The 23,983-nt window shown below is 38.3% G+C and overlaps 3 protein-coding genes across 7 annotated transcripts; 2 read left to right on the forward strand and 1 right to left on the reverse strand.

The window, feature by feature from the left end:
• Nucleotides 1-958: 958 nt before the first annotated feature.
• LOC131466099 (spindlin-1-like) lies at nt 959-6,852 on the forward strand. Of its 3 annotated transcripts, XM_058639200.1 has the most exons (6): nt 959-1,228; nt 1,347-1,434; nt 1,839-1,880; nt 3,154-3,401; nt 3,497-3,730; nt 4,827-6,852. In XM_058639200.1, exons 3-6 carry the CDS (start codon nt 1,861-1,863, stop codon nt 5,030-5,032), a joined length of 708 nt encoding a protein of 235 aa, XP_058495183.1. In that variant the 5' UTR covers nt 959-1,228; nt 1,347-1,434; nt 1,839-1,860; the 3' UTR covers nt 5,033-6,852. The 3 variants fall into 3 exon arrangements, with proteins under 3 accessions (XP_058495183.1, XP_058495180.1, XP_058495182.1); XM_058639197.1 differs by lacking the exon at nt 1,347-1,434 and having other exon boundaries at nt 961-1,228; XM_058639199.1 differs by lacking the exon at nt 959-1,228 and having other exon boundaries at nt 1,239-1,434.
• Nucleotides 6,853-6,918: 66 nt separating this feature from the next.
• Nucleotides 6,919-9,340, reverse strand: micos13 (mitochondrial contact site and cristae organizing system subunit 13). The gene is made up of 4 exons (XM_058639201.1): nt 9,186-9,340; nt 8,531-8,687; nt 7,614-7,671; nt 6,919-7,361 (listed from the first exon to the last, which is right to left on the reverse strand). Exons 1-4 carry the CDS (start codon nt 9,212-9,214, stop codon nt 7,264-7,266), a joined length of 342 nt encoding a protein of 113 aa, XP_058495184.1. The 5' UTR covers nt 9,215-9,340; the 3' UTR covers nt 6,919-7,263.
• Nucleotides 9,341-11,112: 1,772 nt separating this feature from the next.
• On the forward strand, nt 11,113-22,087 carry hsd11b1la (hydroxysteroid (11-beta) dehydrogenase 1-like a). 3 transcript variants are annotated; one of them, XM_058639475.1, is made up of 8 exons: nt 11,113-11,254; nt 12,959-13,089; nt 14,718-14,921; nt 15,011-15,104; nt 15,243-15,408; nt 15,514-16,697; nt 18,610-18,660; nt 19,105-19,152. In XM_058639475.1, exons 1-6 carry the CDS (start codon nt 11,170-11,172, stop codon nt 15,695-15,697), a joined length of 864 nt encoding a protein of 287 aa, XP_058495458.1. In that variant the 5' UTR covers nt 11,113-11,169; the 3' UTR covers nt 15,698-16,697; nt 18,610-18,660; nt 19,105-19,152. The 3 variants fall into 3 exon arrangements, with proteins under 3 accessions (XP_058495458.1, XP_058495457.1, XP_058495456.1); XM_058639474.1 differs by lacking the exons at nt 12,959-13,089; nt 14,718-14,921; nt 15,011-15,104; nt 15,243-15,408; nt 15,514-16,697 and adding exons at nt 19,383-19,476; nt 20,686-20,851; nt 20,955-22,087 and having other exon boundaries at nt 11,122-11,254; nt 18,610-18,740; nt 19,105-19,308; XM_058639473.1 differs by lacking the exons at nt 11,113-11,254; nt 12,959-13,089; nt 14,718-14,921; nt 15,011-15,104; nt 15,243-15,408 and adding exons at nt 19,383-19,476; nt 20,686-20,851; nt 20,955-22,087 and having other exon boundaries at nt 15,721-16,697; nt 18,610-18,740; nt 19,105-19,308.
• Nucleotides 22,088-23,983: the final 1,896 nt, after the last annotated feature.

Here is a 23,983-nt window from a genome sequence, read left to right on the forward strand (position 1 = left end):
AATCTTGTAAGAGTAAAGGCATGTGCAGATGTGAGCACCCACATTATTCACATAATTAATTTCCAGGAAAGCCAACTCTCCTAGATGCTTGGTGTGTGGATGAAAATATATAATATAACACTGAGAGAAATGAATTCCTAAAATACGAGGGCACATACATCATCTGATACTTTGCAATAACCACAGAAAAAAACTTTTTTGAATGGATTTCAGAGTGGTTTATTTTACTCGCACTTCCTGCAGGTTTTAAAGGTCCAATTTGGTAGAATTAATGACATTTACTGGTGAAACTGCAGTTTTTAACAAGCACACAAAGGACTCCACTCACCTCTTCCTTTTCCACACTTGTCAGGGGTCTACAGTGCCTTCGTATACCGGAGAGAAGAGGAAAATTCTGCTTGAAATTGCAAAATGCACCCTCTGGCTTGTTTGTCCATTAGGCCTGTTGTAGAAACATTGTGGCACAGGATGGCTGTTTCCGCAAAGCAAGGCCCTTGTCAAAGTATATTCTAGGGTGACAAGAACACATACACGTGACATGCAAATGTTACATGCTGGACCTTTAGAATTATCTTTGTGTGCCAAATAATGACATTGTAGGTGATTCCCATTTGTGTATAATAATTTTAACAAAGACAATAAAAATAGTTCAAAGTAAGAAGATTATTTCCTCTTTTTGTTTGTATACACAGGTGAATCTTAAAATATTGTTCCCTCAGGACATAGTTTGGACACTATTTCATACAGTTTTCATATTTGTTCTGTCTGCCCCTTTAAGAGACATTTTAGGCATCTCCTGCGTCACAACAAATCCCAAAAGTCCAGTGTCACGTGGTGGAGTTGTGTGGGTTAACCTGTGACGTGAATACCTTGTCGTGTCGTGACGTGACGCTTGGAGGCGCTGAACTATTTCCGAACATGCTCGAATGCATCACACACACACTGCAGCGTTGTGAAACCGCCGCTGAGCCGGTTTTTCAAAGTCTCCATGGCTGTAATTTCAAAAAAAACTAAACTTCCCAGTGTCCCTTGCGCCAGCGGTCACGTTCTGCTCTGTGGCCATGGCAGCCGAGGGCTCGCTGGGAACCGGAGTGTATTTTCCCTCTTCTCGCCACCACCTCCCGTTTTCCTCAGCGTTCGCGAGATTTACATAGACGGACTGGTGGTGTGTGGGATCATTTTGTCCGCCAGGCAAACTGAACAATATTGATATGAAATCTGCGTAAAGGTAATACAAATGTATGCATTGATTTGTGAGAACAGGGCAGATGGCGCCCGGTTTTACGCTAGCGTTTGTTAGCTGTCATTAGCGGATGTTACTAGCCGCCTCCACTTTTCACCTACAGTCACATCTGCATTGAGGTGCAGCTACGACAGACAGACGAGTGTTAACCCAGAGTGAGGTGGAGGTGTGTTCGGCTCAGTCCAGGACAGGTGGGCTTCGACATGACTCACCGCGTAGTCCATCGAGCTTATCAAGTTATTTGTATGTGGAATGTGCTAACGTTTGAATTACTGGCTGTGAATACGTTACGTTTACATGCTGTCATTCACACTGTGAAATGGCTGACGTATTCTCTAGTATAGTTGTCTTTTTAATCTTAAACTCGGGCATATGACGAAGGCTATGACCTCCATATAGCCGCGTAGTTCAAGTAAATACCCAGGAAGTTCTTTCATCATGCTAATCGAGTTGGCTGCCGGTGCTGTCAGTCTCCTGACAGGAAGGAGGGGGCCTTTCTTATATTATGCTGTAGCTCACTTTATGTGGAGTTGTCAGCTGTCACGCAAATAACTGAGCATTGACCTGTTTTTTTCTCTCTCTCTCTCTTAATCAGTATCCTTTGCATCTCTGGAGGCATGTCCAAGAAAAGGGGCAGGTAAGTAGAAACAAAGCTACTGCCACTACTGGTAGTTATTTAATGTACTACAGCAATGTGAGAGTGTTACAGCTACATGACAAGAGCAATAATCCAGGTGTGACTCATTGAAGTCAATCACAGTAAACGAAAGTAATGCACAATTCATGCTCCATTCAAAGGGCCTTTGTGTAACACTTAAAGGCGCTTACTGGCAGAATTTGAATGTGCTACCCATATACAGTATATATTTAATATATAATAAGTGCATTTACTTAAAAATAGTTAGATTTACATGTACTTCAGCAAGGGCCCTACTTTGCAGAGTCCATTGTCTTGCTACAGCAGCCCACATGGACAAACCAGAGTGTGTGTTTTGAAGCAGAGAGTCACTGCATTAATGATAAAAGAATGACATGCTCTCTGATATACTGATTTTTACACACTGGACCTTTAAATAATCAAATTGGCCCATAACGTAGTTGTAGTAATGTAGTAACGTAGTTGTAGTAATGTAGTTCTACCACTTTAGGGCAGCCCATGGCCAAGTGGAAAGGGAAGGTCGCCGGTTCAAGCCCACTGCTCCTAATTCTAGGATGGGTCAAATGCAGAGAAACAATTTCCCTAAGGGGATTATTAAAGTGTAAATCTTAAATCTTTATCCTCCACGTGAGGGTCGTGGTTCCAATCCCAGCTGACATAAGGTGAAAGGCGGGATACACCCTGTACACGTCTATTGTATAAACAAAATATTAAATAAATTAAACAGGGCTTTTGAAAAAAACACTTTGGATGAAAAATTAGGTTTTAGTGACTTAGCAACATTTATTGTTTCTGAGAACATAAATGCAGAACTTGTAATAATTGGCTGATTAATAAATAACAACAGCAATGCTGATTATAAAAATGATGGCAAATATCGGCCTGATTAGATACAGAAATATTCCAAAGAGGATTTGAATAGAAAGATTAAAAAGATGGGAAATGTTTGCAAACTAGGATTGTGTTGTTGGTGCAGTTGTGTTTGAGGAAAATTGTTAATATTTCACGCAAATATTAGATTAGATTACTGCACATGCAGACATTGCAATGACAACGCTTACGTAAAAGATTGTGCAGCCCGAGATTTGATGTGACCTGAGTTTAAGGAACTTTCCTGGAACATTTCCAATGTCAGTATTCGGTCATGTGTAGTCCAATTAGGGAAATAACTCACATATCGTTTTTGTTTTGTATTTGTGTGAGACACCAAGTTTGTTTGAAACCTCAACCGCTCTTCATACTGTTTCACCAGAAAGCGAAGCAGCGGGGAACTGAGTGACACACTAAGCCCAGACCCTAACAGCATCCTGGGAGTTCGTATTCAGCATAACTGGCGTGAGAAGGGAAATCAGAGCAAATGGAAGGGAACAGTGCTCGACAGGCTGAGTGTAAATCCTTCTCTCTTCATGGTGAAGTACGACGGCTTTGACTGTGTCTACGGCATCGAGCTGTTCAAGGATGAGAGAGTGTCCAACTTGCAAGTCCTGACAGAAAAAGTTGGTGAGTTAGGACAAGCTTTTATTTTCCTTTAATGTTTGTGGACAAACATTTTTTTTAGACATAATAGGATTTCCTTGGTGCCTGTGTGTCCACAGCAAACAACAAAATCAAGATACCAACAGGGGCTGAGGACCTGGTGGGCAAAGCTGTGGAACATCTGTTTGAAAAGGAGGATGGAGAGAAGAATGAATGGAGAGGGATGGTTCTCTCCAGAGCTCCCATCATGACCAATTGGTATTATATAACATATGAAAAGGACCCTGTTCTTTATATGTACCAGCTGTGGGATGACTATGCTGATGGCGACCTCAGGATTCTGCCTGAAGCAGGTACCAGTAATGTGTGCATGACGAAGACAGAGTGATGGCTTTGAAAATCTTATCTTGTCCCAATGATTAATGGAAAAGGTCATGAGCAGCCACAGTGTGATGATAATTGGTTTCCTATAGTAGACATGGATACCATGTGAGTTCACTAGCAGTCTTCACTCTTCATCAGGGGCTTTGTCATCCATTTGCAAATAGGCAAAAATATGTAAATCAAAATAAAGGGCTTGGACTAAGATCAGGGATTGTCCTTTGTGGAAGAGTCGAAATTTATGTTTATGGGAATATTTCTATCTAAATTAAGTCTGGGGCTGTTCCAGAAGGTCATAGGACTGTTTTGTAAATTGTGGTGCACACAAACATTCATTTTAACTCTTAATCAACACACATTAGGAAAATAAGAGCTTTTTTTAACTACAGTCTTGGGTTTTTGCACTTTTTACTTTACAGTTAGTTCTGATTAAATATAATAGCATGGAATTTTAAGTTTTGGAAAAGTTTGGAAAACTTTACGACAGAATAATTGGGTGAGCACTCGGCATTTTTTATTTATTGTCATCAGCTGATTATTATTATTATTGAGTGAATTGGACAATTGTTTTTCACATATACATTTCACAGACTTGATAAATGCTGCTGTCACTAAAACTTTATTTATTATAAAAAACCTTAACTTTATTAAAGTTTCTTTTTTATTACTGGTTTCCTGTATTTCATATTAAGTTCATATATTAACTTTATTTAAGGGTAGTGCAGAGACAAATGCAGATTGGACTGTTGTTCAGTAACAATTTAATTAAGCAATTGTGTGTATAATTTATTATTAAAATCCACATCATACTGTTTATTTGGCCATCAGCTGCACTGACTTCTAAAAAATCATCTGCAGCCATAGAGTGATAAATACCAATTGACCTCTAGTTTTTACTTGTATAAAAACGATTGTAAAATGGTTTTAGCTTGAGGGGAATGATATTCCTTAATTCTGTACTAAACTAAAGTAATTATTTGCCCAGAAACACAATTGGATATTAAGTTGTTGTGTTTGAGTTTGCTCTACCTCACTTGTGTTGTTGTGATGTTTCGTGCCTCTCTTCAGAAAACAAGCACCTGTTGCCTGCGGACAGGAAGCCAGGAGAAGAGACGGAGAGTCTGGTGGGGAAACAAGTGGAGTATGTAACAGACAAGGGTGTGAAGAGAACTGGCCTGGTCATCTACCAGGTCCCAGCCAAACCCTCTGTCTACTATATCAAATATGATGATGACTTTCATATCCATGTGTATGACCTGGTCAAAACCACCTAGAGCAAGTGGACACTCTCCTGTCTCCCCCTTTCTCATCTGCTTGTGTTCCACTCATTGTTACAAACTGTTCTTCGAAGCCATGGATGGCAGAGTTGATGAGTTAATAGGCTTTAAGTGCAATCTTTTTCTTCTGTGTGTGTATAGCAGAACTGTAGCACTGCTATGCTTTGCTATTGTGACTGTTTTATTTTTGCTGCTTTACTTTTTAATGTCCCATATAATTTTACATTTAGACAGTCCCAGATTTAACTGCCCAGCAGCTGCAAAGTGCAACTGATACTACAATTGTCCATAAAGTACTCACTGATCTGTCCTCATAGTAATTATGTAATTACTAAAAAAGCTGCTTAAAAACTAATTTTAAACACCTTTCTTTGGTTAAATGTAAAAGCTTCTGCATAGATGCCTTACATGGAGAAATTCATTTAATGTAACGGTAGCTACTTATATTGTATTTATACTGTATCTGAAATTATCAAATTAGTCAGTGCTAGTACTGGAAGGGGTTGATAAAAGCAGCCTTCTAAAGTCACCTTTACAAAGCCCTAATAATTCTTGAAACAATAGAGAATAATTATTCTCATGTGGTTATATACCACTGCACTTCTGAACCAAACTTTCACTGCAGTATCCATGAGTGTGTAAATTAGCCACATTTTCATGCTGGGCATATCCCCCTGTTTTGACTCGAGGGAAGGTTTCTGCACAAGTTCCAAGTCAGATTGAAACAGCACAAGGAACATAAGATTCTTTGTTCTGCTAAACCAGATGCTAAATTCCCATTTATCCAAGACAAATCATCAAGTGCCTTCTGGCTTGTCGTTTTGCAATATTGTACATACTGTATCTTTGTCTCTTAATGGCTCTTAATGAACCTTAATATGTGAAGGCTGCTCTTGGGGTTTCATTCAAAAGTGGAGACACTGACAGCTTGAGAAAGGTTTTGCAACCATTCATTTATAATAGTGCTGTGTTTTGCTCTTAACACACTATTACTGTCCTTTAAATTTGACAAAAATCATCATTGGTTTTATAATCATACTGCTGATTTTGTGGGGAGCACTTTAACTGTAAAGTTTACATGTTTAGGTTCTGCTATGACATTTCCTCAAAGTGCATCAGATTAATGCTTGATATCACATGGATTAAGAAAAGAGGGGGAAACAAAATCACTACAAGCAGATCACAATATTTAGCTTGTGTAAAATGCCTTGTTATGTTGCCTGTTGTGATCATTTGATACCACAAACATCTCATCAACACACTACCAGTTTCAAGTGAAGATTCAAGTGTGCATAAATTATAAAAGGTTAAATCAACTGGCATAACACTTAAACAACTACATGTGGTTGCTGCCTGCTGTAACTGTCTCACATTCTTGCAAACATGACATATATGCTTGCAATATGGAGTTCATCCTCACTTGTGTCAGTACGTCATTCTCAGCCTTCTCCAAGTCATTTGGTGTGAAGTAGTAAATCAGTAGGTGTACTGTTATTGTTATTTTTAGCTGTGAAATCTCTGCATGAACCATCTGAGCAGAGTGCCTGAAGGTTTTCAAACTTTGACAGTGGAGAAGTGACAGTGTGTGGCATCATTAGTAGTTTGTTTAAACCAAATTAAAATATAAATCAAAGAAAAAATAAGCCAACACCGTACCTCTCCATCAGTGGGGCTGTGAAGTGTTCTTTTGTTGAGTGGAAATACAAATAAGTGTACACTCTCCACCCTTTTTTCCCCCCTGGTCTGCAGTTGTAGCACCATCAACAGGTAATTTGTGTCATTATTATTCTGTCATGAGTAATAAAGATTTTTGCACATTTTCTTCAGTCATCTTTTGAATACACTGCTACAATGTAGTACACTGTACACAGACTCAAACTGGAAATGTTTTAGGATTTATGTATTTGTCACATTTAGTGAAACTAAATACAACAGACACATTGTTACAATATTTGGCTACTTTGAAAATAAGGGGAAGCAAAAATGAGTCTGTACATGAACAAATTAGTATACACAAAATTATAGAATTTTTTAAAACACTTTACTTTTTCTTTTTTGCATTATTTACAACTTGGCCAATGCTTCTATCATTCAGAAAACTAACTTTATCATAGGGTTTTCTTTCATGTTGAGTTTCTTTTTTCTTGTGAGAGGCCACAGGCTTTGAAAATTTCTCAAGTGCAAGAGTCAGAAACATTAATGAATGTCAGGTTGCCCAATATTCCCGTTCACTTAGTGAGATCTTTCAGATACTGGACACCCTGATGCGAGTATTCAGTTGCCTTTGTTGGAGCCTCTGAAAGCGATGAAATTGTCCACCGCACACCTGCAATAACAAAACAAATGAAGTTTCAGGCATACAAAACATAAACTATTTATGAAGAGTAGTTTGTTTATACTTAAGGTTGATAACAGTAGCTCTCAATGCCTTTATGTCTGTTGAAATTGATCAATGAAATTCCCACGATTTTTAACTGCATCCAAAAAGTGATTAATATGACTCAGATTTCACATCTGTACAAGCTTAAAGACCACAACCACCATACTGAAGAAAAAGAGCTTTGTATTCATTCCTCACCAGAGTTCCATGTCTGGACAGGGGTAAATTCGATCTTCGGCATGGTTGGAAGCTGAGCCTGAGGAGAGGACACAATGCTATAGTATAGTATATAATGTACGTTGTTGGGCGATTATATAAAACACCACAGACGCAAGTTCAACAAGACACAGAATGATAATAGAAAGACTAATTTGTCTGATGACTATTCTTTCAAGATGCTAGTCAACACCATAAGATAACTAACATCTAATACAATGAATTAAAAGAAATTCTCCATAAATTCTTCCTTTACAAAGTTTATTAACTTAACTATACTGGTTATTGTAGTCATAGTAAAGATGTTTAACATTCATTACGACTTCAACATACAATACAGTTAAATAATATAATAAATAACCATCCATTAAAAGCTGTGTAAAATGTGTGTAAAATATAACATAAACTGTTGGATCAATTGTAGATGATAGATGAGAGCTGGTATACCTTTAGTTATGCAAAGAACTTAAATAAATAGTTAAATACCTAGGATTCACAACACGTAACTCAGAACCGAAGACGCCTCTTAGATGAGAGGTGAAATATCTTCAAGGATCTATTAACAAATCTACTTGCTACTGTCTTTACTCAAGGTCAAGCATTTACCTCTGCCAAAGAGGTTATGTTTTTAGCTGATTTTGTCTGTTTGTGATGTCTGTCTGTGAGCAGCATAGCTCAGGAAGAACAGGATGTTTTTGAATTCAAAATTCTGGCAACATAGGTTCTGGTTTAAGAAAGACGAAAACAGCTACATTTTATTGGTGATATGAATACGGATTATGTTGATGTTTTAAACAATTGTTAGATATGGACAGTGTATATTGAAACTGAGCACACTTGTTGTCTAGATGCTGTCTTTAAGTGAGGTGTGTGTGTATGTATGTGTGTGTCGTCTGTACCTCCAGGCCAAAGTACTTCATCCAGTCCTGTATTGCTGGAGGTAATGCAGCCTTTGCCTTGTCCAGGGCCACTGATCCCTGCTCACTACTCCCCAACAAACCAGAGTCACAGGCAATATACAAAGCTCCTCCTGCGATGGTCACCTTGGTAGCCAATCTGAGAGAAAAGAGAACAAAGGCAGTCAGGCTGTTGGCCAGAAATACATACAACCGTATCTACTCAAAATGGATAGGAAGCACGGGGGCATGGTTATTATTATTAGTATCCTTATTATTATCCTTATTATTATTATTATTAGTAGTATTATTATGATTATTATTATTATTATTACCATAGTTATTATTATGACGACAGTGCGAGTGCCTTATGCTTATAGAAACTATCTATTGGTAGCTACATAGCCCAAAGAAAAAAAATAAGCTCTTCGTCTACGTCAATCTGAGAAAATACAGATGGTAATGTGGGTACATTACTAAGCAAATTAACTAACTAGCGACCCGGGAAGAAATAATAGTGTCTACAGGAGACAGCTGTGGGGAATCACAACTAGCTTAGCGTCAGGTAAGTTAGCTGGCTAATGAACAGTTAGTTCCTAGCTACAACAACAAATAACTCGGGGGAATTATGGGCATTTTTTCGATGACAAATACTAACTTCACCAAGGGCAGAATCTTTGGTGCCATGGTCCACGGTGGTGTAGTTTGTTTCTTCGAGCAGTTAGTCCAGGTATGAGATGGAGTGGAAGCTAACAGATGAGCTGCACTGAAGGACAACTGAGCCCACTTGATTTGTGTCAATAAAGTTGTCCATTCAAAAATGGCGATAATGTTATTTCAAAGCGCAGATTCGTCTCTCTCGTCATTTTTGTATTTGAATCAAGAGTTCATTATTTTTGACGTGGTAGTTATTTTGGAACTGTTGGCGCGGTATTTGGAACACGAAAAAAATAAAATTAACATTTGAAGCAGACATGCCCAAGTCTTATTAGGCAGTTGACATACCACGATTAGGTGTAATACTGCCACCTACTGACAGAAGTGTGGACTGTAAACTGAAAAGGAGAAAATTGGAATATCCAACTGCTTATATGCATACTTCGTATATTTTTTACAATACGTATATACTTTTCAATATTTCTTACATGTTCCTGTTGCTGTAATTCATGCTTACAATGTATCACCTACTATTGAGTTGGAGGCAGGATGTTTAAAGTTCAGCAAAAAGAGATGCCTTAATCATGGGTTTAAATAGGGACACCCCATAAGAAAAACTGCAAAGATGATTTTAAATTACTTCAAGCCAAGATTTGTTTCTAGAGCATTCTGATTACTGGATTACTTCCAGTTAAAATATTATATTTTGGAGGTATTTTGGTAGTGTTTACCTAAACATTACTCACTTAGAAGAAGATGTTTTTTTAAGTATGTGTGCAGTGCACATGGGTATAATGTATCTATATAATAGCATATGTTCCTATTTTTTAGTTACCTAAAATGTTAAATATTGTACCACTTTCATCTTTGATGAGGCACACTAGATTATTCATCCTTGTCAGACAAGACTACATGACCTTGGGCCTGGTTGAATGCCTTAGGAATTTTTTTCTTTCTTTTTTAATTTTTTATATACTGTTTGGTTGAATCTGGGAGAAGAAATAATGACAAAGAAATGCATAATGGAGCCATGGAACGTACATCTCTCAGGACCTAACACCAATGCCCTTGTGAAAAAGGCACAGCAGCGCCTGAACTTCTTTGAGGTCACTGAGAAGGGTCAACATGTCCCGGGACCTGCTGCTGTCCTTCTACAGGTGCTCTGTGGAGAGCATCCTCACCCACAACATCTTGGTGTGGTTCAGGAGCAGCTCTCAGGCTGACAAGAAGGCTCTGGAAGGAGTCAGAAGTCAGCACAGGGCACCATAGGAGTGCAGCTGTCCTCTCTGTCAGACATCTACGACACCAGGTGTTTGCGCAGAGCCACCAGCATCTCTAGGTTTGCAAACACCTTTTATCCAAGTGCAATAAGAGTGCTTAACACTAAGTAACTCTTCCAATCTGTGCAATATTCTTACACTTTTTATCAGTGCAATATACACACCCCACATACATCCACTCTGCTGTACAATGTACTATGTACTGTATCATATACTGCATATTTCCCTTACTGGCTCCCACTGTAAATACTTTGAATACTTTTTTTACATATCCTTCTAATTGTTGTCGAAGGTGTTGGTGCACTGTTTTGTTGTTTCTTCTTCTACTCTTTATCTCTTCACTTGCACTACTAGAGCTGTCCTTTAATCTCGTTGTACACTGTATAATGACAATAAAGGTGATTCTGATTCTGATAAATGTGTGGGTGGTGGAAAGCTATGCTTAATGTTCTGCATTGAACAAAGTGTGTACAATATTGAGATTTGTGGAAGTTAAAGGTTTGGGAAGTGTGGCTCAAACTAAGTCAGTGGTTTAGGGCTTGTGCCAATCAGAGGGAGAGAGAGAAAAATTATACAACTATAGCATGTGATCTCCCCTTTCACGCCCCATTTATCTTGTGAGGAAAAGTTTGTTGGGAGGCTACAAATCAAGGGAGTATTCAAATGTTGTTTACTATCGCAGGCTGAATTTAGCAATTTTACAAGATGGGGAAATTTGCAAAAATCCTCTTACTGAGTGTATGTGTTGGTTTCCTCGCAGTCAAGTGGACGGAACCCACTTTTGATGCAGGTAAGAGTCACTGAACTGTTCAGTTTCTACTTAGATGAACTGAGATTATTTAAATAGGCTCAGAGAACTCTGACAGTGTTTAAGTCATGATGACTAAAATTCTCTAAACCGAGATCGGTACTAAAGTGATAGAGGGTTAGGGTTATAGAGTATTTTCAGTGCCTTGCTATAATGTACTGCTTGGGAAAAAGTTTCACCTCTGAGCGTTGCACAATCTGGATCCATATATTTCTTTCAATTTTTAATACATTTTTGATACTGTATTTGAGACTTTACATGAAACCTTAGATTAAACACAATGTGTATTGACATCTAATAAAGGGCTCTGCTTACTCTGCCATCACATGACTTTGAAATGATTCAACTTTTGGCAGCAGGTTGGTGGCTCTTCAGGGGTTTTTCCATTCATGATTTCCTCACAGTCATGTACACATATAATTTAGGGAAGTTCCCACAAAGTTCCATTGATGTTAACAAACTTGATCAATAGTTCTTTATGGGGCTGCCTCTCAGCTCAGAGTATCTACAATATACAGTATCATTTGAAGCGCTTCTTGTGATGGACCTATTGGATATTTATAATAAGGTGTTTATGATGTTCTGTGAGACTCGATGTCTCTACATTTGCTATAAAAAACATGATTATTGAACTGCATTTCTATATGTTGTATATATTTTCTCTGAATGGGTTCTGTCACAGCTGAGTTTATTATATTGGATAGCATAATGTGTCTGGTACATCTACACCTGCAACCATGCTCCTATTTGCTTGGACTGTTGATTACATGGTGTCCACACACTAATACATTCTGTGCGTCATCATCTATTTTATCTTAATGGGCCAAAATGGATCATGCTCTATCTAAAAATACCTGAAAACCAGCTATTGAGACCATAAAACAGCTTAGGAAAATGAAGCGAGAGTTGGGTCATCTGCTTAGACTTACATAAAAAAATGACTTCTTGTTGCACACTGAAAGCCATTCAAGAATTTGGTTTGCATTTTTTTTTTTACTGTTTTTTACTCTTGTTTACTGTTTGGAATGGGAACCTCAAACTAAGTGAGTAGTTTTCTGCTTGTGACTGAGGCTCTCTGTGTCCTTTTCATATACAGTATAATGCAATTATATGGTTTGAATTGAGTGTGAAAATCAGCAATCTTCTATTGCAGCTTACTTAAGAATTTGACAATGATACTTTACAGTTTTACAGCTAAATATATACAAGGGATGCATTATCACGGAAGGGCAGTTTTGTCTGTAATCTGATGCACATTTCACTGGATTTAGAGAGGGGAATAAATGTGATCATATGTGGTTCAAATGGGTTTTGTGCGCCAGTATGATGAGCATGTGAGGTAGTGAATCACTTCAAAACAAAGCAGTCTCTCTAAATCTGGCTTGTAACCTGAAGTAACTGAGGGAGGATGGTAACTAGTTAATGTTAAAAAGGTAACATTCTACTGTGCTGCATGAATCTGAACAAACTGGTGAATAATAATAAATAGTCAAGCTTATGATGCTATATTGATATGGTTAGTCCAGTGCAGCTGCAATGATCAGGCCTCTTAAACTGGAGCCTTCTGTGCAGGACCAGGATCCACCCACATGCACACCTACAAACCATCTACACACTAGGAAAAGCATCATTGTGTGTGTGCATGAAATGTGAAATGATATGTATGTTTACATGATTTTGTTTCAGAATCACTCAAAGGTGCCAGGGTATTGGTGACTGGAGCCAGCACAGGCATTGGTGAACAGCTGGCATATCATTATGCTCGCTTTGGAGCTCAAATCGTCATCACAGCAAGGCGGGAAAAGGTGTTACAGCAGGTCAGTGAAGTTGACACTGTTTTCTGTAGTTAGGTGCAAAAGCCAGGTCTTAACAAGTCCTGGTATGTGTGGGTGTGGGAGCACAACGAGGAAGAGTCAATCTCATGTGAAGGAAACAGCATAACAGAGGGAAAAGAGTAACAGGGCTTTGGGGATTTGAGCAAATAAGGGCAAACATGAACGATGTGGAAAAAGATGTGTATATTCAGTTGTTGATTTTGACTAATTACCATGACAATAAAAAATCATTGAACCTAGAAGTGCTGTGGAGCATGAGAGAAGAAAAAGAAGACAGGAAGGAAGGAGGAGAAGAAATAATGGGTGATTAAATCCAGAAGGCGATTATGCAACATTACAGATGCCAACTGTCATTAAATACCACTACAAACTCAATAAATGGGTGTTTTTTTTTTTAAAGGGATTTAAAGGTATCCACTAAATCTGGGAGACATTTCTCCTCAGGCAGGTTGTTTGAAAGTCGAGGGGCCCTGATGCAATCTCTAATCTCTGTCACGTTTAGATTTAAGTCTTGACTTTGGTACATACACAGAGAGGCCCCACCTGAAGTTCTAAAGCTGTGAACTGGCTCAAACAGGATCAACAAAGCTCAAGGCAAGATGCATCTAATCAGAAAAATCTTAAATCAAATCTAAAACACACAGGGAGCCAGTGGAGAGAAGCCAGGATTGGGGTGATGGGATTTGTCACATTTAAAACCAGAAAGAAGCATTAAAAAAAAAAAAAGAATCTGAACTCCCGCTTTGAAGCATCCAGAATCACGATTTTTAAACAGCTGTAAAATATCGTGAACACACCTGGAAAACAAGACCTCAGATGACAGACTGTATATGAGTTATCATGCAGCTGACAATTTATGGCACAGTGGTCGAGATAGTTGTCAGTACAAAGTTCCTGGGTCCTCCAACACCCAACTCTCAAAGCGAGATAGATGTTATCTGTTACGACCACAATTTAAACAAATGAAATACGGAAACACACATCAATAAATGATGACGGAAAAAAGAACTTTTGCAAAACAAACAAACACCCACAGGGTTTAATGTGTGATTCAAGCAGAAGAACAAAAGAGTTCAGTGACTGAAGACAGAACAAAGATGAATGCCAAATCACTGAAAGCAAAACAAAAACAGCTATTCTAAACACCCTTAAAACAATAAAAGGCCCTTGAAAAGACACTTTCAAGCATTTTAAGAATATTTGATGATACTAAAATGCTGTGTAATAGCATTGTGTTCCTGTGCTTGTCTCTTTTACTGTTAAGCCCTGTTACCCTGCATTAAGGCGACACTAATTCGTTTTTTTTGGGTTTTCTCCGGGAACTTCCTCCCATGCAGACAGGCTAATCGGACTTGTCTGAATTGGTCATAGGTGTGAATGTGAGAGTGAATGGTGATTTGTCTCTGTATGTGTGCCCTAACCATGTATGTCAGCGGGGATTGGCTCCAGCCTCCGTGATCCTCATGTGGAGGATAAATCGGTAGACGATGAGTGAGCGAGCAGCACAAAGGCCTGCTCTTTAACCACTTTCTTTCTTTGTGACCCTGCTTTCTTGATTTCAAGTGTGCCTTGGACAGTAAACCCCATTCCTTGTGATTTTATTCTCACAGGTGGCAGAGAAGTGTAAGAATTTGGGAGCCCAGCAAGCGCTTTACATAGCAGCAGACATGGGCAACGACTCAGACCCTGACAAAGTGGTAGATTTTGCTTTGGAAAGGTTTGGTGGATTGGATTACCTGGTGCTCAACCACATTGGCCCAGTCCCCTTTGGAATGTGGGAGGGAGACGTAGAGCACGTCAGGTGGCTGATGAAGGTAAAGCAGTATTTCGGTGAACTTCAAGCACATAGTAAATGAGGGCAATGCTCTGATATCTGTATGCGTGTGTGTGTGTGTGTTGAAAGGTCAATTTCTTCAGCTATGTACAGATGGCATGGCGAGCATTGGACTCTCTTGAGCAAAGTCGAGGATCACTGATCATTGTTTCATCACTTTTAGGTGGGTTTGACACTGCATATCTACTCCCGTTATGAGAGAAAACCATGATACGTGATTACATTCAGACAAATGTGTCACATAAGAATCACACACTGTAAACAAATGAATAAGTAATAACTAGTTACAAATGCTTCACAGGTAAACTATCAAGTCCCTTTGTGGCACCATATTCCTCAACAAAATCGGCCTTGAATGGTTTCTTTGGATCCCTTTTTCATGAACTATCGATTAAGAAAAGCAACATGTCCATCACTATATGCACACTTGGGGTCATCGATACGGAGACAGCTATGGCCAAAATTGGGTAAGTTAAAACTACATATTTAGTAGTGCTGATTTAGCAGTAGCTTTTATTTTATTTCGCTTCGATTTTGTGATATATAAATATGGTATTTGTTCTGTTTCTTAGGGATCTCACTATTATCCCAGCATACCCGGCGTCAGATGCAGCCTTGAACATCATCACTGGAGGAGCAAAGAGGGCGGCAGAGATCTATTACCCATGGCCCACCTTCATTGCGACCATAAGCAAAGACTGGTTCCCTTCTGTCACAAACTTTTTTATCCAGCATGCCATAAAGTATGATCCATGAAATATTAGGGGGTTTGAGGGGGGGTGGATTATCGTGCAGACAAACAAGTAGACATGAGGTGAGTCTAAAAATCCATATTTTCTGGAGAACAAAATGTCATACATGTGTGAATGTAATTGAAGAAAATGTGTTTGTTATAACTCATAATAGCCCAAATACAGTATCACACGTTCTCAAATGAGCATGTTACTCAATGAAAACAACAGTCTTATATAAAGTACTGAATAGAAGTATATGACATTTACTGTACTTTAGTATGAAAAGTAATTTTCTTAAATATAAAATGTACTCAAGTTTTAGAAGTAAAAGTAAAGGTTTTAGTGTATATGTGTCACTGTGTTGAAGCGTGTGAATGGGTGAATGGCAAAGGTAAAGGTACACAATTTATTTAGGAAATGTTGTGGAGTAAAAGTAGCTAGAAAAATAAATGTAACTAAAAAAGTAACAAAGGGGGAATTTTGTGCTTAAGTACAGTAACAAAATATTTGTACTTTGTTGCATTACATTTGTTACATTACAACAATGGAAAATCCAACGTGAAATTTTGTTACTTTTCTGTAACGCCAACCCTTTTGTGTGAGATAACAAGATACGAGAAACTATCACATTATTAAACAATCTTATCTGGAAATAACGTGACAGTTTCTCGTTATAACGAGAAAACATCTTATCTCGATATAACGTAATATTGAGCACCTTGTTTTTGTGTATGTGTGACAGCAATAAGCTTCCGTATGAAACAAACTTGCTTACATAATTTTTAAAACCTTTACCTCGAGCCTAACACCGCCCACGCTTATCTGGAAGACACTCCCCCTAATAACCTCAGTAAAAAAAAATATGTTTGCAGGTGAAGCTGCTCAACTCTCATTCTGTAGTTTACTGAGTTCACTGTACTGTCACTGTGGTCACATCATGGGAACTTATGCAAAAATTCTGGCGGCAAGTGTATGTATTGTTTTCCTTGCTATTAAGTGGAGCGCACCTACCTTTGATGCAGGTAAGCGTCAGAGACTCTGTGAGGTTTTTGGAAAGAAAGCTCAAACCTGAACGAGTGCTTTGTAATAGTCTGACGTGATTTTTCCTTGTAGCTACATACATCTCCATATAAAATGTATATTATGCTGCGGATACGCCTGCTACGGACTTCAGTAAAGTTGGAGAGATATTGCTTAAATCAAACTTCCGGAATTAATATATTGTGATTAAACCGTTCTGACACGTGACACGTTTTTCCTACCAATGCAAGGTAAACGATCGGCTCCTCCGAGCTGAACACTGCGGTCAAACCAACCAATACATTGAATGTATGACATGTATGACAAGTACATGTGGTACTTGTCATATCATAACAAACCGAAAGTACTGTACTAAGACATGTATCTATTTGACTGTCTACATTTTTACAAAATACATATTAAAAAAAAAATTCAACACAGTAAAGTTAAGTGAATTTAAGTGGTATTAAATCCCCAAAATGTTATTAGTAGTGTATGGTTTTAATATAATCGGATTGATTGTGTATGTACTTAGTACTTGCACGAGTTGAATGAAGTATTTTTACTCCAGGGACAAAGTTCACTAGAGCGAACAAACATTTGATTATTTGTCCATCTTTGAAGTGGTATAAATTCCACAAAATGTATTAGGAGTTCATGATTTTAGTTTTATTGCACTGAACGTACACATTATATGGAGCACTTTTACTGTGTACATTTGGACTAATCCAGTAATCCTAATAAATGTTGTCATATAATCTACAGGAGACCACTGAAGTATGGAGGAGACTATTGAATAAAAATCCCCAGAAATGGTGAAAATGTCCTTTCCCCAAATAGTTATATATTGATTGTATAATATACATATAATGCCTTTATGATGGTTTCATATAAAATATCACTTTTACAGACATTGTAGTACCAAAACCTTTTGCCTAAGCAAACAATTGTGTAAACAAGACCTGAACCTGTTTGTTTGCAAACAGGTTCAGGTCCAGTTTTCAAGTAAAAGCTGTGATCGTACAGAATGTCCAATAATTATGTGCAGGTTAAAGGTCCAGTGTGTAAAATGTAGTGACATAATAGTGAGACTCAGGAGTGCAACAAATAAAGGAAGTTATGGTGTCCTTGTCATAACAGAAAGTATGTTTTTGTTGTTTGTTTACATCATAAACCTCCATTTCCAAATGTGAAATGCACCTTTTGACTAGTTTGTCCATTCAGGCTGCTGTAGAAACATGTTGGAGCAAGATAAAAGCAAGGCCCTCATCTAACGTATGCACTTTAGTCTCATCACTGTTGGGGAACCAGTCTTATCACTGCAGGTCACAACCACAGCACTGGGCAGAAGACATATTACAGGTCGTTTCTTTTTGCAAATGTTTCAGTGCCGGAACAGCACAGCGCTCACAAAACCACAGGCACCAATCAATATCTCAGCTTCATCCAATTAACTGTGCAGGACCAATTCTATCTTTTATGTGCAATCCTTTACACTATTTACTCTGTACTTATTATGCCCAAGTATACACTTTATATGCTGGTTGCACACTGTTTATTATTCTATGTTTACAACTTTTACATTTTAAACATATATTTTATTTATTTACTTTGATGTTTCCTAGTGTTTTAAATGTATAAATACTTTGTATCACTGAAACACTTATTTTAGTTTCTTAGAGTTAATAAAGTTCAAGGCAAATAATCAAAGAAGCAGATAAAGTTTAAAATAAGAGTGTAAAGACAGTGAGACTTTGACTGGTTTATCTTATTAGGGTAAAGTTCTATTGTTCTAAGATGGGGATAAATGGATACAATTTCACTTAACGTAACATAAGATTTCAACTCACCAAGTAGTGTTAACCACTGTCATGCTCTTTATTGACTGGCATTTAACAAGTGAATTTGTTTCAGAATCTCTCAAAGGTGCCAGGGTATTGGTGACTGGAGCCAGCACAGGCATTGGTGAGCAAATGGCATATCATTATGCTCGCTTTGGAGCCCAGATAGTTATTACAGCAAGACGGGAAAAGGTGTTACAGCAGGTCAGTTAACTTGACAATATTTACTATAACTGTACTTTGCACATATACATGCACCTATACGTTAAAGATAAGATAAGCTAATCCTTTACATTTACAACTCTGTGAGACTTCCACATATATTGTGTTCTCCTGGTGTATAGCATTGCACAATACATTTTATTCTGATTCGTTGCCCAATCCTATCGTTAATAAACTCACACTAATACGATCAACGGGCAAAAGGTCCATGGATGATTTGGTGTCCCCTGCCCTGCATTTGGCACCAGTACATGCAAAACAAGGACTCACTGTACATGTTGTTGGGTGTATTCTTTTCTGCAGCTGCCCTGGACACTAACCCATGCCCTGTGATCTCTTCTCACAGGTGGCAGAGAAGTGCAAGAGTTTGGGAGCCCAGCAAGTGTTTTACATAGCAGCAGACATGGGCAACGACTCAGACCCTGATAAAGTGGTGGAGTTTGCTCTGGAAACGTTTGGTGGACTGGATTACCTGGTTCTCAATCACATCGGCCCAACTCCCTTTGGCATGTGGGAGGGAGATGTAGAACATGTCAAGTGGCTGATGAAGGTAATGCAGCATTTTAATAAACTATCAGCACGCGACACAAGGACAATGCACTGAATTCTCTCTCTCTCATGTAGGTCAATTTCTTCAGCTATTTACAGATGGCTTGGAGAGCTTTGGACTCCCTTGAGCAAAATAAAGGATCAATTATCGTTGTTTCATCACTTTTAGGTGGGTTTCTATTCATGTCAATGGTGTAAGGTTAACAATGAATCAGTCAGTCAGTCATCATCTACCGCTTTATCCTCTGCCAGAGGGTCGCGGGGGGTGCTGTGCCAATCTCAGCTACATCGGGCGATAGGCGGGGTACACCCTGGACAGTTCGCCAGTCCATCGCAGGGCCACACACAGATAGAGACAAACAACCATTCACTCTCACACTCACTCCTATGGTCAATTTGGAGTGTCCAATTTACCTATCCCCACATTGCATGTTTTTGGACTGTGGGAGGAAGCCGGAGTACCCGGAGAGAACCCACGCACACACGGGGAGAACATGCAAACTCCATGCAGAAAGGCCCTTGTTCCAACCGGGGCTCGAACCCGGGTCTTCTCGCTGCAAGGCGAGAGTGCTAACCACTACACCACCGTGTGGCCCCTAACAATGAATCATAAAATATAAAATAGAATGTATTCGTAGGTAATAAGATTGTTTATAAAATAAGTATTATAAAATAATTATGTATTTTAAATATGTTTCAATTAGAGGTCGACTGATATGGGTCTTTCTATGGCAGCTAATGGCCAATATATGACGCTGATTTTCTTTTGTCTGATATGTATGGCAGATTTCCTTTTTTTCCCCTTTCATCTATTTAAACATAACAGTTTAATATGAACAAATTATACCCATAATTGATTAATTTGCATAAAGAAATATATTTAACAATTAAAGTCTGTCTCGCCAATCTGCATATTGTGTTTGCACTACAGTGCACTTGAATACTTTAAATAACAATAATGTATGAGCTAAATATCAGATATATGAAATAGGTACTGTTTTAAAGAGCAAATAAGTTTCTGAGACAAAAGGGTATAAAATAATTGTTCAGTTCATGATATAATTGACAGCCAATGTACGTTTGATCAGTATCTACCTCTAGTTTTAGTGCTGTTATGGATGTATACAACATAGTATGGATTTGTGTTGGGATCTACAGTAGTTAATAAATAAATAATAATAATAATATTATAATAATAATAATAATAATAATAATAATAAAATAATAATAATAATAATAATAATACAAAAGTATTGGGCCACAAAACCCCTGAAATGGTATGTTTGCACTGGGTGAGATCAGATCTGTGATTACATGCATTTTTAAAATGAGTCACTAAAAGGCAGAATCATCTTATTTTGTCACAAATGCTTCACAGGTAAACTGCCAAGTCCCTTTGTGGCACCATATTCCTCAACAAAATGGGCCTTGAATGGTTTCTTTGGATCCCTTTACCATGAGCTGTGGATGAAGAAAAGCAACGTGTCCATCACTATATGTACACTTGGACTGATCGATACTGAGTCAGCTATGTCGAAAGTCAAGTGAGTGAAATCAAAAAAAGTATTTGGGCATCGCTGATATTTCTTGTGTACGTTTCACTGTGTTATCCACGGTGAATAAGTGCAGTATTTGTCTGTATTCTAGGGACCTCACGACTGCACCAGCATATCCTGCTACAGACGCAGCTTTGAACATCATCACTGCAGGAGCTTTGAGAGAGGCAGAGCTCTATTACCCCTATTTCACTTACATTGCGGCTTTAACCAAAGACTGGTTCCCTTCTATCACAAACTATTTCATTCGGGCCACCTTCAAGTACAACACATGAATTGTTTGAACGTGGTTATTTGTAGGTCAATAAATAAATACATTTTATTATAAATGTATAAAACACTATCATATATTCTTGATATATTATATAATATGATATTTATCATATATATTCTGTTTATATTCTACCTAGTTAATCAATATATGCAATTGTGATTTACCCAAAGTTTTCCTTAAATCTCTAATTTTCCAGTTGGAAAATCAGCAAACTGTTATTATAAATTGAGGCTGGTAATGTCCTTGTCTTGTTTTAAGGAGAGGTTAAATCGTTAAATACGTTCAGGGGAGAATAGGTATAAAGGTATTGTAATCCAGAACTATATTGGAAAAGGATTTTCATTTGTAATTAATTAAGCACATATGCAAGTAGTATGGGAAAAGAGCTACTAGTCAGAATTAAGTATTACCTTGCATGGCCACATGAGGGCAGTAGTGCTAAATTAGTGAAGTGAAATTGCCTCCTTTCTACAGGAATCAGTGAAGTCATTCCCTGTTGCATTTGGAAAATGCATTTGGTGCTTATTTTGTTCCAAATCATTAAGTCTGTTGTTGTTTAAAGACTTTCAAATCAACTCAAAGATCACTATAAGCCAACAGGACACAACATCAACATTCTCTGAGGTCCAATAATAAACTTGCATCTTAAAGAATCCCCTACTGAAACTTCCATAAAGATGTGTATGAAACTAATTTAACAGTCCTAATATAATCCCAAAACTACATTGGAAATGTAATTACCAGTGCAGGAAACTGCAGTATATTGAGAGTCGTCAGAATTAGAGGTATTACTTTGTATGGCCACATGAGGGCAGTAGCACTAAAGTGGTGATATAAGTTTACTGCCTTTCTACAGGAATTTGTTGAAGGAAAGGGGCAAAGGACCATGTATTTTATGTTCATTTAGTCCAGATTAATAAAGTCTGTTGGTGTTATGGGCTAAATATGTCTCGGAGCCTTTATTTACTTACTTATTTATATATTTAGTTAATGGATTTCATTTATATATCAATCCTCTTCTTCGATCTTCTGTTTTCATGGTTGTCCACCCTCTTGACCCCACCCCCCCCCCCCCCCCAACTCAATTCTTCTTCAACTATTATGATGTCTTTTCATCTGCCCAAAGCTGTGGCCACAGCAGGAGTGAGCGGACTTCCTACAGAGCAGGACTTTCTCAGTGGGTTCCATTGTGTCTTTGTTTATCGTCCTTACAATCTCTGCAGGCTTCCCATGAACCCCCGAGTAGCTGTTCAATCCATCCTGGTGGTCTTTTCATGAACGCGATTCCCCCAGCTGTTTCCTGCTGACGGAGCAGTCTTCTGCTGTATACCTGGAGTTACTTGACAAAAGCCATTTTTAAATATTTTAGTTTGACTTGAAATGTTGGGCGGAAAAAGTCAGTTTTTCCTGGATTTGTATCAATTATTCTCCAGAGGTATGAATACTTGGCCTCAGAGGGAGCTTGCACTTTACTGTTTTCGTGTAGACCTTCATTTGATAGACCTGACTGGTGAAGTCATGTGAATACACCTTCTCTTTGTCCTTCACACTTGTTAATTTGCGGGGATCTTGTAGATGGCAGATTCTGCGTTAAGTAAAACCCTTTATCTAGCTCATTCTGCCTTCTTCCTCTGTCACACATGCACAAACACAAATGGTGGGGCCTCCTGAAGAGGAGAAGTTGTATGGCCGGGGAGAACAGTCAGAAAACACCTGCAACAGATTAGTGCTCCTAATGCTGGGTAATAAATCCTCTCACCCTTCTCTAACATCTCCATCTCCACCAAGCATGGATCATATGAATCTTTAAAAGGTGAGGAGCATCCAACCACAACACTGACTACAACACACACACACACACACACACAGACACATTCATAAAAATATATATCTACTGCCTTTTGAGGATATGAAGAAAATCTGGTTTTCCTCAGGGTTGAAATTTGGGCTCTAAATCATCATCAAACATTTTCATTTTTACTGACAACAGCCACTGCAGAGACAAATCTGCTTTGAGCTAAATACTCATAAAAATTGAACGGTGACTGATTGGCCAACATGACATTTTCTTACTAAAGTTTGCCATTTTACTGTAATATCCTTGATAAAGCGTATCATTTCATCTTCACGTTGACAGATAAAGACAATGTGTGTGTGTGTGTGTGAGTTATAGTCACACTAGTGAAATCAAATCACATGTGAAATATGTCTATAATAATTTTTTTTCCGACATCGCATTCAGTATGTCCTCAGTTTTATATTTACCCACAGACTTTGCTGATGCAGCTGAAATGCCATGTTACAGACCATAAATACTCACTTATCCATGGAAATGCACCTCCATCATGCACAAGTCCCAATTTATGATTCTTCCTTGTCCTGCTTCCTTGAGCACAAAGAACACTGCTCCACAAATCTCCTCCCAACCTCATCCATCAGTTGCTTTGAGCACCACGGAAAGAACGGCCTTGGTGCACACATGTGCAGCGGCTGCGACACTGGCCGCATTCCATACAAGAATTTTAGAATTGATTTTTAAGATCGTCTTGTTGGTTTTTACATCTTTTAATGGACTGGCACCTGACAACCTTGTCAACATGTTTTTGATGTACATCTCCCCAGATCGCTCAGGTCCTCTGGCACTGGCCTGTAAGCTGTTCTACAGATGACGACAAAGCACTTTGGAGAGGCAGCATTTACAGCCTGTGGACCTAAGAAAACCACAACCTCCACATGATTTTAAAAGCAGTGTTGTAGTGTAACAAAGTACAAATACTTCATTATTGTACTTACGTACAAAATTCACATATCTGTACTTTGTTATTTATATTTCCAGCTACTTTTAC

The sequence above is a fragment of the Solea solea genome, chromosome 9 (assembly GCF_958295425.1).
Source record: "Solea solea chromosome 9, fSolSol10.1, whole genome shotgun sequence".
Taxonomy (NCBI): domain Eukaryota; kingdom Metazoa; phylum Chordata; class Actinopteri; order Pleuronectiformes; family Soleidae; genus Solea; species Solea solea.

Bases quoted from the DNA above. Each gene is read 5' to 3' on its own strand.
- micos13 (XM_058639201.1), bottom strand. From the start codon at position 9,214: ATGGCACCAAAGATTCTGCCCTTGGTGAA. The intron at 8,688-9,185 runs GTTAGTATTTGT...CTTTTCTCTCAG, and splicing joins AAGATTCTGCCCTTGGTGAA to ATTGGCTACCAAGGTGACCA. The intron at 7,672-8,530 runs GTACAGACGACA...TCCTCTCCTCAG, and splicing joins TGAAGTACTTTGGCCTGGAG to GCTCAGCTTCCAACCATGCC.
- LOC131466099 (XM_058639200.1), top strand. From the start codon at position 1,861: ATGTCCAAGAAAAGGGGCAG. The intron at 1,881-3,153 runs GTAAGTAGAAAC...CTGTTTCACCAG, and splicing joins ATGTCCAAGAAAAGGGGCAG to AAAGCGAAGCAGCGGGGAAC. The intron at 3,402-3,496 runs GTGAGTTAGGAC...GTGTGTCCACAG, and splicing joins AGTCCTGACAGAAAAAGTTG to CAAACAACAAAATCAAGATA.
- hsd11b1la (XM_058639473.1), top strand. From the start codon at position 16,538: ATGTTTGCAGGTGAAGCTGCTCAACTCTCATTCTGTAGTTTACTGAGT. The intron at 16,698-18,609 runs GTAAGCGTCAGA...AATTTGTTTCAG, and splicing joins CGCACCTACCTTTGATGCAG to AATCTCTCAAAGGTGCCAGG. The intron at 18,741-19,104 runs GTCAGTTAACTT...CTCTTCTCACAG, and splicing joins GGGAAAAGGTGTTACAGCAG to GTGGCAGAGAAGTGCAAGAG.